The sequence below is a fragment of the Pygocentrus nattereri genome, chromosome 30 (assembly GCF_015220715.1).
Source record: "Pygocentrus nattereri isolate fPygNat1 chromosome 30, fPygNat1.pri, whole genome shotgun sequence".
NCBI lineage: Eukaryota > Metazoa > Chordata > Actinopteri > Characiformes > Serrasalmidae > Pygocentrus > Pygocentrus nattereri.
This window is the reverse complement of record NC_051240.1, coordinates 13,726,986-13,746,244: the sequence shown is the minus strand read 5'-3', so window position 1 is coordinate 13,746,244 and position 19,259 is coordinate 13,726,986. Positions and strand designations below refer to the sequence as shown.

Sequence of the window (19,259 nt, the reverse complement as noted above, 5' to 3'; positions counted from 1 at the left end):
TCAGAGATCTTCTCATTCAGCTCATGATCTCATATGTCTGGAGTAATTTGGTGTTTAATGGACAAATTACCCCCCCCCCTCCCCCAGGATGCCCTGAAAGTTTGGTGGAGGAGGGATAATGGGCTGGAGCGGTTTTTCAGAGTTTGCATTCACTCTCTTAGTTCCAGTGGAGGGTGGTGTTAATGCTGCAGTGGTGCAGACAATAATGTGCTCACTGCATTTGGAGGAACTCCAGTGGCCGGCACAGTGCCCTGACCTCACCCCCACTGACCACCTTTGTAATGAATTTGATTGGGTGGATGGGGGTGGGGGGCAGGGAGGGAGGGGCTTAGAAGCAAGATGTCTGACAAGCTCATAAAGATGGTCAGAGATGGTCAGGCGTCCACAGTTTTACTGAACTCTAGCTTTAGGCTGGAAAGCCCTTTATTAGCAGTATAAACTCCTCTAGATGAAGGTCTTCAACTTTCGACCAATAATCAATCAGAAAGGGCAGGTGTTTATTAATAATAAGGCACTAATGACAGATGATTATAGGCAACACTGTAACAGGATAGAAGGCAGACCTGTCTTACTCATACAGTTTTAAATGGTGTATTAAAACTCCTGAACCCACTGGCGGCTCCAGACTCCTTTAACTACATGTTTCTGGTCTTCTGGTCTTCGTCCAGAACAGGCTCGGAAATGATTATGAAGAGATGGGTGGATAAAGGCAACTGTGCCGTGAAAATTACGTTTATCTTACAGATCTATAACGTTATTCAAACTATAAAACACGCAACATTAAGCTCACACACACACACACACACACTCTGCATGAAAGACGCCCAGCTGAATGATTTCCAACACAACTTTAATGATCATTTTCCAAGAGTGTATACAAAGCAGTTTGTCTGTACAGATCAAGAAGACATTTAAAACAATCTCTTACAATTTGTCGTACCTGGAAAGTGCAAAAAATACAATTCAGACACAGAAATAAAAATCATGCTGTACATTTTATACTGTATTTATAAATAAGCACAGATATACACACACACACACAACCATTGGTGACAGAGTTAAAGCAGCTAAGTCACAGGTCTGATATGGTTTGATTTTGATTTGTTGTGTTTGTTTTTCCTCGATTTTTGGTTCCCAGTCTGGCTCTGTGGAATGCTGCTGTCCAAATCCTACTACGGTCTGAACCTAGTCATGCGAGGAACTGTGGGAATTAAAAAAGGCACTCCTTTTCTGTCTTTAGAGGATTTTTGGGGGGAGAAAAACAAACAAATAAACAAACAAGCGTTTGGAAGTTCTCAAGCAGAGGGGGGTGGGGCAACATTCCTAAAGGCATCCTAAATAACTGGGCTGAGAAAAAGTCTCTAAAGTTTATACTGGTCTCTCCATATTTCAGATTTCTTATAATATAACGAGCACTTCAAGATGGTAAAAACAAACAAACAAACAATGATAAAAACAACGAGAACATCTCCACAGCATACCCAGCCCTAATCTCTCCGGCTTTCTCTTTACATCATGACCCAGAGTAAGCACCATGTTTACCTACAGCACAGGAAGCACACGTCAGTCCTGATCGAGAATTTGGCATCATTAAGGATTCGCTTGATCTTGGTGAAGAGCACATCCAGCGCGACTGAGAATGATAAAGCTCAATTCCTTACATCACGGGAAAGTCTTCACTCAGATGGCGGGAAAGTAAATAAGGAAAAAGAATCCAAACAGAAACATCACTTCTGCTTAGCAGACACACACGAATGATCCCATGATCCCAAAAAACACATATACCTTCAGATGGTTTAAGAAGACACACTGCATATGGAAGAGCAGGAATTCAGACCCCTATCAGTAACAGTTCTGAAGGCCGAGGAGTTTCTCTGCATAGTAAACTAGAAGAAAGTGGGGAGCGAGTTACTAACAGCAGCTCACATCACACCGCCTGATGAAGTTTGAGGACACTTTCTTTTCTTCTGAAATTAAAACTGTCCAAATCTTACTTAAAAATGGCCAAAGCAGCTCTTTATTCGCGCGGTCCTCGAGAGGCTCGAGGGTGAAGCTTCAGCGGTGAAGAGTCTTAGACAGGAGCCTTAACTGACGCTCCAATGGCAGTGGAAAAAGGGACTATGCTGTTTTTAAGAGCTTCCAAGCTGAGGCTTTAGCATGAGCTGGAAGACGGTCACTGAAGTTAGGCTGAAAATAAATGTGTGTGCTGGTCCTGCGGGTGCGCTCGTCTTCAGCACGCAGCTTCACGTTCTTCACACTGTCTTACTTGGTATGAAGAGTGGATTCAACCCAAATAATGACCGTTCTTACCCAAACTGTTAATAAATGCGCACACTGGTATGATTTTAGTTCAACAGATGGTTTAAATCATGACAAAGAGCCTGACGTCTTGCTCTGAGTAGCACGGTCAGTAATACGGTCACATATATTTACATGTGTGACACTGTTCCTTGTTGAGTTCTTTTAAGGCTGTTGGTTAAATAACCCTCAGATGCACTGATGAACATTAAAACCACCTTGTTTCCACACTGTCCATCTGCTGGACTGAGGACCAAAAATATCCAGCCAGCAGTGTCCTGTGACCACTGATGAAGGACTAGAGGATGACCAACACAATCTGTGCAGCAACAGATGAGCTGTTGTCTCTGACTTTACATCTACAAAGGTGGACCGACAAGGTAGGAGTGTCTAAGAGACTGGACAGTGAGTGGACACAGTGTTTAAGCAGCGCTGATCGGGGTTAGTTATTGTAACTAGACAAAGAAAATATGCAAATTTCTATAACAGCGTACTTTTACTACTTTTCACTTGGGTACAAAAAGTCCTTCAGAGGGTCAAAGCTAAAGCATCTTTGATAGCAGCCTTAACTGACCTTATCTGACCATGTAAAAGGACACAATCACTCAATGTTTTTTCCCAAATAAAAGCTTTGCTGTCCTTAAGAGCTGCAAATTTAGCTTAGTTGGCTGTAAAACAGACATTTACTCCTGATTTGGTTGTAATTATCTTCAACCTTCAGTCTTCTTTGGTATAAACAGCAGATTCTACGTAAACAAAAGTTTCTTATTTATTTTATATATATAGAAATAAAAATCTCCTTAAGCTTAAATATGACAAATTATTGTAAACAGATAATGAAAATATGCTGATAAAACCATAAATGTAGTGCTGAGTGGAACTGACGAAATTCAGTGTCTCAGTATTTCTCACAAATCTGACAGCTTGTTTGGACTGGACTGTTATTTATTTATTAATTTAATTTTATTCTCTTAACACTGCATCGAAGAGAAGCGCTGTGGCTTCAGGAACAGGACTGTGAGACTGAATGTGACCGTGGATATAATGCTAATTCTCCATGTTGCTGCGTGACGCCCATATCACAGGTATTCCTCTATAAACGATACACAGCACAGCACTAAAGAAAAGCCAAGTGTCCCCAAACTTTCGCCAGCCAGTGTTTGGGTGTGACGGCCACTGTAGCTTTCCTGCCCTGCGGCAGAATTCCCGTCCCTGTAGTGTGATCCCTATTCAAAAACACAGGAAGACTGGAGGGCACTGGTCAGTCACTGCATTAGAAAGTGGAATGTACCATTGGCATCTGTGGCTAGCAGGGGGGATTATATTGCTTACAGTTAGCACTAATGAAGCCCTTCAAAGCCTCCCCCTCTGATATGAGCTGTAGTGTTTCCCCAAAGCCGTACAAACAGAAGAGAACTACACCGAGCGCTGCGGCCGCAATCATACCCACAACATTACAAATCATCGATTAATCTTCATTTAAATAAATAATCTAGAATTCAAGTAAAAATCAAAAACACATTCAACAGTTAGTCAAAAAACGTGCGCACACACACACACACACTGGCTTAGCCTTAGTATGTTCCTCACTGCCTTGGTCAAAGTTCTGAGCTGCTGTAAATGCTGCACTTCGGCGTCTCCCTGTGTGAACAGTATAAACTCTGCATCTCTCTGTGTTCGCAGAACTGAAAGGCTGATGAAACAGGAAGGCCTCTGAAAATTTGCGTAATAGAATATTTAAAACACATGCCCACTCTCTCCGATCCTGTAGTGACTAGTGTGCAGTGGTGTGAAACGACAGCTTGGTGACGCATTAAATGTGCACGTCTTTCCCCGTCACCCCCAACATGGTCACTTAAAATATGTGAAAATATCTGTTTGTCAATTTTGGGCAAGGTTTGGGGGTCTGTGTGGAGGGGGGGGGGGGGGGGGTGGCAAGAAAGTATAAAAATATACGAATCTAAAATCTCCATCATCGCCGTCAGAACACAAACTTGTTTCCCCAAATTTGTGACTTTACAGGAGACAGAAAAACATTCTTAACTTGTGATGAAAGTTAACGTAACAAGTTCTTTTTGCAAGCAACTTTCAACAACTTCAGTTGGTCTGTTCATCGTGAATGCTGAACACAATGCAAAGGAGATTTTTTAAATAAAAAAATATGAAAAAGTTAAAAAAACAAAGCAAAAAACACCAAAAAACGGAGGTCCAAGGTTTTTGCGTGACAGCAACAAAATGTGTCGCTAATTTATTTACAATATAAAGCTTTTGATTAGAATAGGAAATTTTAAAGTTTTCTCGCTAAGTAAGAGGAATCAGAGTTGGATTATTGAGATCACTATCACTACACGACTTATAAAGTGGTCCAAACTCAAACTGCCACTGGTCGCTTTGGTGATTCACTCAATCACAGCGACAGGTGGCCCCCATAAGGAAAAACAGGCCCCCTGTTGCTCCGTCACCCTGCAGCTCTACTGCAGAACTTCAGACACCAGACAAGTCCAAACAAGTCCAGACAAGTCCAGACAAGTCCAGGCTGATGAACTACATTTGGAGTAAGGGGGGGTGGGGGTGTGGGGGGGCTGTGCACAATTAATCTTCCATCAAACTATCGCTTCAATGACGGATCTGTGTGATGAGTGGCTGAGTGGAGGGAGAGAGGTGGTCAATGAGTGACATCAAGGGGTCAATGCATTGAGGCAATAGATGCAAGGATGTAGTAAAGTCTTATAAATCTGACACATGTAGCTGGACAACAGCGCCCGCACTGGACCAACCACTGGTCAAAGCACACACAATAAGACTTAACGTATAAAAACTTACACAGAGGACAATCTGAACTACACTTAAAGCGACGGTCTGGCCAAAAATGAAGTTTACACGGTTGTCCCTTTGCTCCAAACGTGGTCACGCATGTCTCAGTGGAGTTTGGTTCTTTAGTTTTGTGCAAGAGCTACGAGACTAACAGGTAATGGTGCTCAATTTTTGTTTTACCAATTTAACCCTAACCCTGATCCAGGTAATGAAGCCTATCAGATGTGTTGGATCTGAACTCTCCAGGATCTCCAGGACCAGGACTGAGCACCTCTGTCCTATGAACCACACAAGTGAGCCACATGCCAGCGCCATTAGCCCTGCAGCTCCAGTGCAAAACTAAAGAGCCCAACTTCAAACACCACACGTGTCTTTGTGTGTGGGCTGACGGACTTATCTGGGCTAAAGAGGGAGGAAAAACCTGTAAACTCCATTTTTGGCGGAACTACTTCTTTAACGAACCCCTGCGTCCTTTTTCTTTCTTTCTCAGAGAGCAGGCAGAGGAGAGCCACCATCCAATCACACATGCTGCTCCACCCTGATTGGGAGATGGTGATGATTGAAAGGGCAGTGAGGGTAGGGCCTAGGGGACAGGGTCAAAGGTGCTCTTGGGTGGGGTACTCCGTCTCTCCGGACGAGATCTGGGTCAGGCGTTTACTGGAGCCCCAGAGTTTCCTTGTTATCTGGCCAGAACGCATCTAAAAGGAAGGGAGGAAAGGAGGAGAGGAGAGGAGGAGGGAAATGGAGAGAGTAGTGGAGGATAAAGAATGTGAAGAAAGAAAAAAGATGATTCATGAGTGAATATTAGTCCATCTGCATTTGATTGACAGGTTAGCACAAATCAGTTGTGGATCTACAGTGAGCTGGTTAAACAAATCAAAGTGGCTGGTTTATGAAATCGAACTGCTCGTCAAAGGTTTGGAGACACCTGGAGAGACTCGCTTTCCATCATGTGAGCAGTACTTTTGTTCAACTGAATGAATCTGACTCCATGTAAGTTTGCCACTGTATGGCTTGGTGAAAGTCTTGGAGGTGGGTGCTCAATTTGGTGCCATCCATATCTCCAAACTGCAGCACATGAGATCTTACTTTGGCATTTATTAGACATATTGCAGTTCATTTTTGGCAACTAAATTCAGGGTGATTTAAAAAGATTCATCCGATTTCAAAATGATTGATTTCTCCAGTAAATCTTTCCAGATCAGTGCTGTGAGCTGTAAACAGTTTAAATGAGCATAAAGTTTATTATGTAATTCTACAAGGTCTCAGTCTGAACCTCCTCCAGCTATATGGACGACATCAACACCACAGTCAAACTCATCCCAGACTGGACTGAGCGCGTCGGGCGTCGCTGCTCTCACGGCTCTTTCAGTGGGATTTCGGAGATCATCCAGTGCTGTGGAACCAGCGCCGAACGCTCTGAGCTGCTGGAGCTTCACTGCTGATGAAAATTCCGCTGCACAGTTCTGACGGATTCACTCTTATTGACGTGGAGAACGCAGAACGTTCTGCTCAGGGGTCTCAGCTCCTCTCAGACTGAAGGAGCCGGTCAGAAACTCTATGACCCCCTCTTACAGTTGGATTGTGATGGTTCCTCGGCGCCTCACGGTTGGAAAAACACGGTGTTTAATCTTTTTAAATCACCCTGTATTTGCATACTTGTAATTAGACACTGTGATTTTTGAGCCATTAAACATAAAAGGAAAAAAAATGACACATTATATTTTGGTCATGATGAGCCTTTCTTGAAAGTATTAAGCAAATCTGAAGTGGTCGGTTCTACAATCTACGAAGAAATCATGCTACTGGATTAAAACATTTTGTGAAGCCAGGTGACCCCAGTCCTTTGATAGGCAGTATAGGTCAAGATGAGATGGCAATCAATCATTCACAAAATATCTCTGTTTCAGTCATGCGAAAACAAATCTGAGTGAATCCTGAACCTCCAGCCAGGCCTTAAGACCAGGTGCTGATTTGTCTGCTGAGGTAAGTAGCTGAGGTCCAGACGGTAAAAATCCTCAGGGTTAGGGTTCCATCTGCCTGGACACCTCCACTGCTGGTGTGAGCGAACTAGAGAGGCCAGACAGTCGGAACAAAAACACAGCAGGATTTTCACTTTCTGGACCTGAACTACTGACCAAATTGCCCACTGGAGTTAAAACCATTAGTGCTGCTGCTACAACTGCTAAGGTCATCCTCTGGTAAAAAGGCATTAGTTGAACAACATTACAACAACTCTTACTATCGTTACTGTTATAGTGACCGGAACACTACTCTGACCGTTAGTAGCGGTAAATGAATTGGGGTATGCTGTGGTTAGATACAACAGTAAAACAGCTTGTTGCTCACATGAGGTTTTAGTAAACAAAAGGAGTCTGCTTAACAGAGCTGGAGTCACAGGTTAGCAAAGTGAAGCCGTTCAGGTGAACTTTGACTTTAAACTCTGCTGGCTAACCCACGAGTTCACCTTTGTACTACACATCTCTGGTAAACAATATTTATTAACAACACCATCCACACAAACACAAGGCAACTGTTCACACAATAACGGTCAGGTTGCCGATCCTTGGCAACACAGTCAGTGCTATATGGTGTCGTTTTCAGTACTTCAGAACGTCATAGTGAGGAGAACTCATCCTCCGTTCACAGGGTTGTCTATAGGGTTGAACTTGGGATGTGTGTATGAACTGCTGAGTGTATGTGAGAGGATGTCTCGGTGTGTATCCTGTATCAAGTATGCATCTTACAACAGCACTGTGAAAGCGTCAGAGGTTTCATATCCAGTCAAATGTTTTAGTAAAGGTTATTCATTTTTCAGCAGAAAACATAATTAACATAATTAAATAACATAATTCCAAAATTCAGTGTTAGACGTTGGTTCATGTTGTGCCTCTTACAACTGAGGTAATCAGTTATAAAAAATAATGATTATTATTATTATTATTTTCCTTTGATTTTCCTCTTCCTTATGCAGGTTATTTTAGATTAAATCTCCTTCTGAAAAACTGACTAGCACTTCATGGCTGATATGACTGGAAATTAAATAAACGAAGGGTGGTCTCTGACTTTTGCACAGTACTGTATTACTCATCGCATATCTGGACTGAAAGTATTCTGGACTTGGAGATGTGTGTGTGTGTGTGTTGGGGGGGTTGTTAGCGAGATACAGAGAGAGAGAGAGAGATAGAGATAGAGATAGATAGAGAGAGAGAGAGAGAGAGAGAGAGAGAGCTTATCTTTCACTGAGTAGATAGTCTGAAAGTGTTCAGTCTCAGAGCGCCGTGTGAGCTGTGTGTGTGAGCGGCGTGTGTGTGCGGCATGTTTGAGCGGCGTGTTTGAGCGGCGTGTGTGAGCGATATTATCTCTTGTTGCATATCCGGCCTGTGTGTGTGTGTGTGTGTGTGTGTGTGTGTGTGTGTGTGTGTGTGAGAATTAGGAATGCAGTAGGTGTGTGTGTGTGTGTGTGTGTGTGTGTGTGTGTGTGTGTGTGTGTGTGTGTGTGTGTGCGCGCGCATGTGTGTGTGCACGTGCGTGTGAATTAGGAATGCAGTAGGTGTGTGTGTGTGTGTGTGTGTGAATTAGGAATGCAGTAGGTGTGTGTGTGTGTGCACACGTGCGTGTGAATTAGGAATGCAGTAGGTGTGTGTGTGTGCGCGCATGTGTACGCATGTGTGTGTGAATTAGGAATGCAGTAGGTGTGTGTGTGTGTGTGTGCGTGTGTGAATTAGGAATGCAGTAGGTGTGTGTGTGTGTGTGTGTGTGTGTGTGGGTGTGTGCGCGTGTGAATTAGGAATGCAGTAGGTGTGTGTGTGTGTGTGTGTGTGTGTGTGTGTGTGTGTGTGGGTGTGTGCGCGTGTGAATTAGGAATGCAGTAGGTGTGTGTGTGCGTGCATTCTGAGTGTGTTCATTAAGGGGGATCCGTGCATCCTCTGGGTGATGTAGTTCCTGAAGGAGTTTTTTACCTCCGCTGGTTTCCCCACCCCCACCACGATCAGTTTTCCGTCCTGAAGCCCCACCAGCACATGCGACTGCTCTTTCGTCACCGACACACACCGGATTGGCACCCGCATCGCCATGGGAGACACACACAGGGCCAGGCTGCCACAGCAACCAGAAGAGATGGTGTTAAAAAGCTTCAAACACGATGAATAAAATGCAGATTTAAAAAGCTAAGCTCATTTAACATGTTCAGCGCAGATATGAGTTCCAGCCCTCTTCCTTGAGAAGAACAACACAGGTGTCCTTTACGGTAATTATAGACAAATGACAGACAGAGCTGAACACTGTCCCGTAAAAAGGAGAGAAGACAGCAGAAGAAGGGACTGAAGATGAGGGGAGGACAAGAGAAGAAGAGAGCCAAGGAGGTGAGAAAAGAGGTGAACAGGAGAGAAGATAATGAGAGTTGAATAGGAGAGGAGAGGTGAACTAGGGAGGTGAGATGCAGACAAGAGGTGAATAAGAGAGGAGGTAGAGGAGAGCTGAGCAGGAGAGGAATGGAGAGACAAAGGAGGAGAGGAGAGGTGAATAGAAGAGAAGGAGGAGAAGGGGATAACAGCTAAATAATAACAGAGCAGGAGAGGAGAGGTGAGGAGAGAAGGAAAGATGAACAGGAGATGAAGGGAATGAGATGAACAGGAGATGAGGAGGAGGGGAGAGGCGAACTTGAGAGTAGAAGAAAACCAGAAAAGAGAGGTGAACAGGAGAGGAGAGACGAACAAGGAGGGAGAAGCGAACAGGAATTGGGAAGCGAGGAGAACATGACAGAAGAGGTGAACGGGAAAGGAGGAGGAAAGGAAAGGCGAACAGGAGGAGAGAGGACAGCATGTAGAGAGGAGAGGTGAATCTGAGAGGAGAACAGCATGTAGAGAGGAGAGGTGAATCTGAGAGGAGAACAGCATGTAGAGAGGAGAGGTGAATCTGAGAGGAGAACAAGAAGGGAGAGGAGAGGAGGAGAACAGAAAGAGAAGAAGATGAGAGGTGAAGAGGAGAGAATGGAATCTTACCTGTACAAGTCTCTGATGGACAGGAAGCCCTGCTCGCTGCCCATGACGATGTACTCTCCCGACACACACAGGTCTGTCACCTGCTCCTTCAGAGGGTCACTGCACAGGTGCTTCCCGTTCACAGAGTACAGGTGCAGGGCGTTTTTATCCTGAACACACAAACGCCACTAGTTACTTGAGCAAGAGCAGCGACCTCTTCCCGAACACCGCAAAGACAAAGGAGATCCTGGACTGCAGTGACAGTGTCCCCCTATTTATCAACGGCATTAAGGTGGAGAGGGTCAGTGACTGCTGCACGTTAAGGATGACCTGACATGGACTGTCACACAAGCCATAGCAAAGACTCCAGTGTATCCGGGTTCCTAAAGAAGCTGAAGACGTTTGGCACGATCCAGGCTGCTCTTACGAACCTTTACAGACGACAGCATAACGGGCTGAATTACTAAAGCTGGGCTGCATCCAGAAGCGCAAAGCCCTGAAAACAATGCTGAACCTATTACTGGTGCTCAACGCCATACATGACCACACACTCAGGAAACCGACAGCTTTCAGGATAATCAGGGACAATCTGTTCAGTCTGCTGCCGCCTGGGAGACTGTAGGAGCATCAGGGAACAAACTTGCAGACTGAGACTTTTACCTGCTTTACATGTCGTTTTTACTGTTGTAATTATTGTACTTTATTATCCCTTATTTGAACATTTATTAATGGATGATATGCAATTATATGCATTAAATATTTATTAGTCACCAGTGAAATTCTTCACCTCTGATGGACCAAATGAGGGAACATCGTTACCGGTTTTTATTTTTTTCCTGTGTTAGGTAAAGTTTCAACAATTGTATACTTTAAAAGTTTATTCAAGTATAAACCATTAGGAGCATCTTATCTAAAGCACTGCATCGTTCAAGGTCACAGTGTTTTCCTGTACAAATAACAGTAAAGTGTCTGAAGTAAAAAAAAAAAAAAAATCCATACGAACAGAAAAATGAATGTATAGTAATGTTATATGTTAGTGTTTTTCCTTAAACATGGACTGGTCCTAGTCCTGGTCTACACAGCATTCTGAATGGAGATGCGTTTTAGGACTAAGCCTAATCCCTGTCTGCCCCTAATTAATATTCCTGAAGCTCTAAACAGCGTGTGTGTGTGTTACCTTCAGTGTGGCTTTCCCCTCCACACAGGTGTGCACCACCACATGCCCCTCCCAGGACACAGCCAGGTGTGTGATGGACACAGGTAGTGAGCTCTCACAGGGGGGCCGCAAGGAGCGCATGTACTGACCTCTCCGCACACTGTGTATGATCACGGTACCATCCTACACACACACACACACACACACACACACACACACACACACACACACACACACACACACACACACACACACACAAACAACCACAAAATAATCTACAAGGCCTTGTTAGACATTAGTATTAGTCCTCTGAGACCTACAAAGTCTACAAAGCGGTGACAGAATTTTGGCGGACAGGTGGAGAATATGTGTGTGAGTGTGTGTGTTGGTGTAATGTAATGGGCCAGGATTTAAGTGGGTAATTATCTCTGGATAAATTATCTGTGTTCTTTCCTTAAATTCCCCACAGATAGTCTGGACTGAAAGGTCAAAGCCCAGATGGTCACAGCAGCATTACACTACAGGAAACACTCAATACAAACAACAATAACAGCACACCTATATCTCCATAAAGGGTGAGGGACTGGAACAGGACTTCCGTTACTGAGGGAGCTCCCGTTTCAGCCAATTACAGAGGAGCATTCACTCCACAATTACCATAGCAACATAACCGAAAACCAACTCATGTCCAGGAGGGCTTACGTGTGGTGTTTCTGAGGGTTTGAGAGAGCATAAAACTGAAATGTGTGTTTGTGTGTAAAACGTACCCGTGCTCCCGAAACAGCCATGTCCAGCTCTGTACTGATACACACGCTGACCACCTCGTCAGTGTGTCCATACAGCACCTGTAGCGGCTTAGGGCTCAGACCCACTGGGGCTCCACCCTGTACAAAGACACGTTTCATTTAGGTCCACAACTGATGCGCTGATAAGTGGCTACATTAGCCAGAGATACAAAACGGTGAGATATTACTCTGCATTACAAAGCCTTTTAAATCAAATGGAACATATTCTCCTTCAAATTTACTGATTTCCCATTATCAAAGATATGAAACAATCCTTGCTTTTATTTTTGGAAAAAAAACTATGATTCTAAAATCCATAGGTCCCAGTCTATGAGCAAGACGTCCAAATATAAATACAAAGAGGATGTCTGTGGACAGAGCTCACTGATCGTTCTGAAAAGTGGGAACCAGTAATTTTCTCATTTTTAGTGCAAGCCGGTATAAAATGTTTCACTTTCACTTTCCAGTCGTGTGGAACAGATAAATGATTAGTTAGAGTCGTTCAAAAGGCAAGATCCTGAGGCTGGGCCATCTACATGTGAAGCAGCCGCCACATCTAGTCTGAGAAAACCAAGAAAACCAAGCGCAAACCGAAATGGAGGAACTACGGCCGTGAATGTGTAGCGCTGGGCTTCAGTTCTGTGTGAGAACTGAAAAAGAGCCACTGAGCCGTTTGTTCAGGAAGCTTCTCAAATGAAGCTTTGAAACACTACACGTATCTACGCTTGTCGAAACGGAGTCAGGAAGCTTTTCTCAGTAACGGCCAAACATCATCAGCTGTCTCATTAGGTGAGCCAGAAAAAAAACAATCTGATCAGTTCAATCTCGTGAGCCATGTAAGCGTTTGTGGTCCTTTGTGTGAACCCAAAACACAGAGAAAGGACAGTTTTATTCTGTTTGAATGTTTTGTTGATGTTCAATAATAAAACGTTTCCGGTTCCCTTGGACACGAACATCGGACTAGGCTGGTCTTGACAACAATTTCCGAGTTCACCTTACACCGAGACGAGACTGAGACCAAACGATGACGAGAGCGAGTCCAGAGACTAAGACTGCAAGTTTAAGGTCTACAACTCCACAGCTGCAGCTACAACACTAGTGTTCATTGTATGTAGAGGTCAGACTGGATTAGGGGACTGTTGCAATTTTGTTCCCAGACTAATGACGAACAATAGCACAAACCAGAATTCTCATACTTACTGACAGATGATGGGAACCAGACATCTACAGTGTAACGTCTCTAAAAGCTCTCTAAAAGTTATTTTATGCAATGTGTGATGGTTTTGAGAGAAGACTGCGGCTTAAACTTTATTTTTAAATCAATTTTATGGTAAAGAGGTACATCTGGGGCATTCCAGATGTCCCCAAAAAGAAAACTTACTATGAACATTACACATAAAAATTTTGAAATGTGTAGGTTTACTGGTTTTGGATATTTAAAAAAGGCTATATTTACATGTTATTGGCCTCATGACCCCTGGTTCCTGTCAACCCTGACTGTAGAGAAATTTTAGGTCCAGAGTCTTGGAATCATTTTCCATGGAACGTCTCTGAATAATTTCGTTTATGTCACAACCACTGAATCTTTGGAATATTCTGAAAAATCGGCGGGACGTCCCTTTAACTGGGTTGGTTTGGGATCAGTGAACAGCCAGAATACTTTACACGCCTGCCTGGAACATAATTAACGTTATTAACCGGTAACGGAGACTTTAAATTAATGTTAAAGATAGTGTCCCTGTGTGGCTTTACAGCCTCAGACTGACCTGCTGCAGCACCTGCCACACCATGCAGGTGGTGTCTCGGGAGCCCGAGATCAGGTGGATCCCGCAGTAATCAGTGGCCAGACAAGTTATTATATCTGCAGAGAGAGACGCGTGTGTGAAACACAGACAGCTCAAAGGTTTGGTGAGCAATCACACACATCTGTTCTGTGTTGGTGTGTGTTCAGGTACCCATGTGGCGGATGTGCTGTCCCACAGTTTTGCCCTTCAACAGTGATGTCACTCTCAGGCTGTTGTCCCAGTGTCCTCCGCTAAATAGGAGCTTTCCATCATGAGAAACCACAAACAGCCTGGCTGTGACCTCCACTCCCGGAGAGAAAGGACCGGCCAGAAAACGCTGCGTCCTACAGGGACACAGAGAGGAAGGCAACGCAAACGATCAGGGCTGCAGCAGTGAACGAGGGAAGGAAAGCTGGCATGTGGTTTTCCTTTAAAACAAGCTACCCTTTATTGCTCTGTGATGCTGTTAGTGTTCTCAGACCACTCGGTCTGTGTGACGGACTTTAGAGGGCATCATTTGGACATGTCCTCCCACAGCTTCTCAACTGTTTCAGTTCAGTTAGTTCTTCAGGAAGGCGCAGGTTTTTTCGGGCTGCTTTCAGGAGCAGCGATGAGTAGCTAAAATATCTGCTCTGTTTATGTTTGGCTTTTCACACTATACCAAATTATATATATACATACACCGGCCTGTCCTGATCCTCGCTTCAGACTGTCATACAGTTCAGGAAGTGCAGGGGGCGATTTGCCTTCTGTGGTTTTGTTGCACCATGAAAATAAACATCAGCTGTCCTACAGATTCAACTTGAAATGATGATGGTGGCAAAGAGAACAGAATCAATGACAGCATAAGGATTCATTTAATCGACTACATAAATAACACGTAATTCGTTAATTAATCATCAGTGGCTTCCCTACAAAAAAAAAAAAAAAAAAAAAACACACAACGCAAGTAGAATTTAGTGCCAAATTTCAAACGGCGTTATTAAAGATAATGTATACATAACATCCTACTGTAGTCTGGATGAGAATTATTGAGCCAATGAGCAAGACTACACTAGATTACTGTCTAAATACTGTTTATTAAAGGATCAAAGGAAAAAAAACAAATGCTTTCAGGATTAAGCCGAAAACCATTTATGACGCTCATTCTGAAAAGGACTTGGTTTTGTTTTGAGAAAAACGCATATTTGTACATTTTTAAATTTTTGTTATTTTTATTGTACAGTGTCCTTGAGTTTCTTGAAGGGCGCTTATCAAATACAATATTATTATTATTATTATAATAAACACTCACTTCTGACTGGTCACTGTCGGGTCTTTGATGAAGGTGAAGTAGTTGGAGATGGTTTTGTCGTAGGGCAGCCAGCCGTGAGTTCCTATGAGACAATTCTGACTCACTGTCACCTGAAACATCAAAGAGAAAAGAAAAGTCAAGATATTTCAGCGAATTACTACGATAAGACTTTCATTTTGTGTTTAGTAAAATCAGCTCAGCTTCTTCCTTCCTGCCAAAATTGTTTTTGTTTTTTACTTTTTAACAAACTTTGTATTTTAGTCTGGTTTTTATTTATTTATTTATTTATTTATATGGTAAACTTGATTTAAAGAAAAGCAATAAAAAGTCTATTAATTTTATAAATAGTAATAAAATATTAAATTGAATGCTCATCTCTCTAAACTACTCATTACATTAGTGTAGTATATCACAAATATATGCAAATATGACATGGTTGTATTATGCTAATATGAAATTGCGATATTATTATGGTTATTATGTTTCATCAGCACTTCAGCTTTCCAGGCACGGCTAAAGGAGCCCAGACTCACCAGAGTGTCCGGACTGCCCTGGGAGATGAAGGAGTGGGACTGGTTCTTGGGAACTACGGCCTTAACCAGGGCACAGTTATCACTGATACCCTAGAAGCAGAGTTTAAAGTTTAATCAGAGCGAAACCGCACCATGTTCTGTATGTAAGGACAAGGAAGAAGAAACAGAAGAAGACAAATGAGAAACTAATTCACCTCCACAAAGAACGACTTGAGCTCAGTGAGGTGCTCAAAGATGCTGAGGGGGCAGGAATCCAGCCGAGACTTCCTCTTCTCCAACTCCTCCAGGGACAGACGCACAGGGTGGGGTTCCTGCACACGACACAGGGTCAGATGGGTTAATTCAAAACTACATTACCCACCATGCAACTGGATTAACTGACAACTACATTAAACAAAAAACAAAAATGCATTTTTTTAAAATTAGACTGCTTCAAAGTGGGAGCAAAACCAAAACCGTATATTTTTGATCAGTAGAGAATGCCCACAGTGCACCTGGGTTAAAAGTCTCAGTCATATTATATAGACAGGAATAAACTGCTGGGTCTGCCACCTGGTGCACAAATTTAGGTCTGAAAGCTGTTCAATATTAACACACTGACCCTTATTCATCAAAGACTTGCGGTGCACTGCTCCCCCTACTGACCAAACTTTAGATTTAATTACAAAGACTGGAAAAGAATTAAATAAACGGTGATCGTGTAACGTGACCGTTTAAAACAGCATTTTTAATAAACGTCTTCTGCTCTAGCTGTGTGTTTAATTCACAGTCAGATTTGACTGTACACAACTTTGATAAACAAGGGCTACTGTGTACGAGTATATAAAGCCTCTATTGTTTGGTCACTCTGCTCTTCAGCCACGGACCTTCAGCAGCTGGCAGGGTGTCTGGCCGAAGTTGCTGATCATTCCCTCTAAAGCTTTCCGCTCCTTCTCGTCGGTGATGGCATCCAGGTCTACAGCGCCTGCAGCAGAAACAGACGTGAGTCGTGGGGAAGCTCAGGCAGATCAAACGCACCAAGTTGTTCTTTAAGCGCTGCTGTACAATCAACCCCACACGCCACTGTCAGGACAAAAGCTTGCATCTCTAAAATGGTCATTTGAGGGGAAGGAAATAAACAGAGGAACCTCCCTCCTGTAAAACTCTGCAGTGATGGAAGTGAGTAACGAGGAGAGAGTTGAACGAGTGGCTGTTTATCAGGAGGAATAACGTTAACGTGGCTCACTCAGCAGCTAAAGCTTTGGGAGTTGGAAACTGAAACTGGGGAGCGGTGACACCCTGGACAGTAGATCACCAAATGATCTTACACTCTTTATGTTAATAGCATCCATCACAGCTGTCTTACCTTCATATGTGCAGTAATAAAAAACGTTGAGGGCCTCTACAGCAGCTGGGCCTCTCTGCTTATAACCAAAGATTAGATCAATCCACTCGTGCAGATGCGCAGAAACATACTCAGATTCCTGAAACACACACACACACACACACACACACTTAGGTGTTTACCGACCTACATTACAGACCAAAGGTTTGCAAGCAACATTTAATACTGAAGAGATAAAAGCTACGGATACGTTTACTGATATCCTCCTACAGCTTTAATGACAGCCGGACATCTGAGGCATTTCCTCATAAAGGTTCAGCAGCTGTATTCCTTTGTACAGCCTTACAGTCAAACGTTAAATAAAATCTCGAACCTCAGTTTAGGGAACATGGCCGAGGAGTTAGAAAGAGTTTATTCTTCTTTTTTTTTTGTACTGTTCTGTGCAAAAGTTTAAAAACCCACATTCAAATTACATGTCGCTGCTGTCGGAACCAAACCTCGAATCTCTAAAACAGTGACTTCACAGGAGAAGGAAAAACCTACTCTACTTTTAATGAAAGTCAATGGAACCAGAATTTTTTCCAAGTCATTTTGGGCCATTTCTTTTAGTCCATTCATCATGAAATTTATATACAGTGTTAAGGACAACAGGCATTTTTTAATTATGTCAAATACTGAAAAACGTCACAAATGAAGAAAAGATTTTTTCCGACTGCAGCGACATGAAAGCAAGTTAAGGAATCCTCTACAAGGAGCGAAAAATTTATTTTTTTAGCAATTTTGTGCACATTTTCTATTTATTTGCTCAGTTTAACATACTGGAAAAAATAAAACAAAATATAAAATGTGCCCAAACTTTTGCCCAGGCCACATTTTATTTTTATTCTTTATACATTTATATACATTTATTTTGTTTTAAACAAAACATACAAACATTTGTTATTTGTGTAATTAATGTTATTTCGTGATTCATGTTAAATTCAGCAGAAAAGCAGTAACTGTGCATTAAAACGTGTTGAAATCATTTCACTGTAGATTTCCAAGCTTTTGCATATGACTCTGTATGACGGGCACAGGTTGATACAACTCAGGATTCGACATAATTCACCCCTGCCGCATTGGGACATATGTTCGGTGCCCGAATCTGTCAAATTTGTTGATCTATATGGTCCTGTTCACACCTGGCATTAACATCTGTCTCGAGTGATCTGATCACTGGTACAGCCGTCCACACCTGCGATGTCTGTAGTGACCACTTGTCATCAGATTTCATGACCGGAGGACAGAGACTGGTCACACTTACTACATCAGTCTCTCAACGGGAGGAACGTATCCAACTTGTAAATAAACGGGAGAGGAGACTAAACAATAAGCAATGCAGCTGCAGCCGAAGAAGCCCTTTAATGCTGCTGAGGACGCATCCAGGCGTTTCAGTGTTCCAACCAGAAACATCTGCAGGTGAACTTGATGTTTGATCTTTCAAGGTATTATTCAAAGAGTAAACTTCCGTCCAGTTACACAGAGACTTTAAGAACCACTGCTTGCATCCATACTTTTGGCCTATAGCGTTTGAAGTTACATGCTGGACTTTTCTTTAAGAAATCACAATAAAAAAATCCAGCAGCTTTACTTAGGGAAAAAGTACAAATATCTGGGCCAGAGTGACCAAGGATAAGGAGTTCTGGGACACAGTCGGTATTCAATTACTTGGTTTTCCCTGGAGGCCTCAGATTCAGGTCAGTAGGGAGAAGATGAGGTAAGAAAAGAACTCACCAGGGCTTTGCGATGCTTGTAAATAAAGTCCTCTGGAGATTTGGCCCATTTAGGCAAAACCACGTCATTCACGCGCTCTTTAGATATCTGCAGGCGCCCCAGGTCAAAGCCTACCAGGAAGACGGAGAAGGCAAGTTAAGAAAAACGAAGAGTTAGAATATAAAAAAACCAACCCACATTTAATTAATCAGCCAACACAAGTTTTATTAAGCTTTGTACTGGAGCTTTGAGGCTAACATAGCCAACAAGCAGCAGAAGCTTATATCCCACCAACTGGGATCAAACACGTGCGTGTCTAAATCATCACAGACGTTTTAAACCAAGCTGAGTTTGTGAGAAATCTCTAACAGACTCCTGTGTGGTTTGTGACGCTGCACAGCAAACTGTTCTTTATGAAAATGGACAGAAGTACTGACACAATTCTGATCATTCTCATTATGATCCAACTACTGCTCTGCACTGGTCTAATGATCGAAGGTTGAAACGAGGGTTCACTGAATTGAATCCAAATACACA

General features: G+C 42.9%; 1 protein-coding gene across 4 annotated transcripts in view; it reads right to left on the bottom strand.

Annotated features, from left to right (window-relative positions):
* Positions 1 to 833: 833 nt before the first annotated feature.
* nbeal1 (neurobeachin-like 1) overlaps positions 834 to 19,259 on the bottom strand; it is a 93,918-nt gene continuing 75,492 nt past the window's right edge. For all 4 annotated transcript variants that reach the window (XM_037536372.1, XM_037536373.1, XM_037536374.1 and 1 more), the window contains 13 exons: positions 18,744 to 18,853; positions 16,992 to 17,109; positions 16,513 to 16,610; positions 15,841 to 15,957; positions 15,647 to 15,736; positions 15,114 to 15,223; positions 13,991 to 14,163; positions 13,802 to 13,896; positions 12,018 to 12,134; positions 11,272 to 11,433; positions 10,116 to 10,264; positions 9,075 to 9,210; positions 834 to 5,810 (listed from right to left, as the gene is read on the bottom strand). In XM_037536372.1, the coding sequence (XP_037392269.1) occupies positions 5,709 to 5,810; positions 9,075 to 9,210; positions 10,116 to 10,264; positions 11,272 to 11,433; positions 12,018 to 12,134; positions 13,802 to 13,896; positions 13,991 to 14,163; positions 15,114 to 15,223; positions 15,647 to 15,736; positions 15,841 to 15,957; positions 16,513 to 16,610; positions 16,992 to 17,109; positions 18,744 to 18,853 (1,577 nt within the window). In that variant the 3' untranslated portion in view covers positions 834 to 5,708. The remainder of the gene's footprint in view (positions 5,811 to 9,074; positions 9,211 to 10,115; positions 10,265 to 11,271; positions 11,434 to 12,017; positions 12,135 to 13,801; positions 13,897 to 13,990; positions 14,164 to 15,113; positions 15,224 to 15,646; positions 15,737 to 15,840; positions 15,958 to 16,512; positions 16,611 to 16,991; positions 17,110 to 18,743; positions 18,854 to 19,259) is intronic.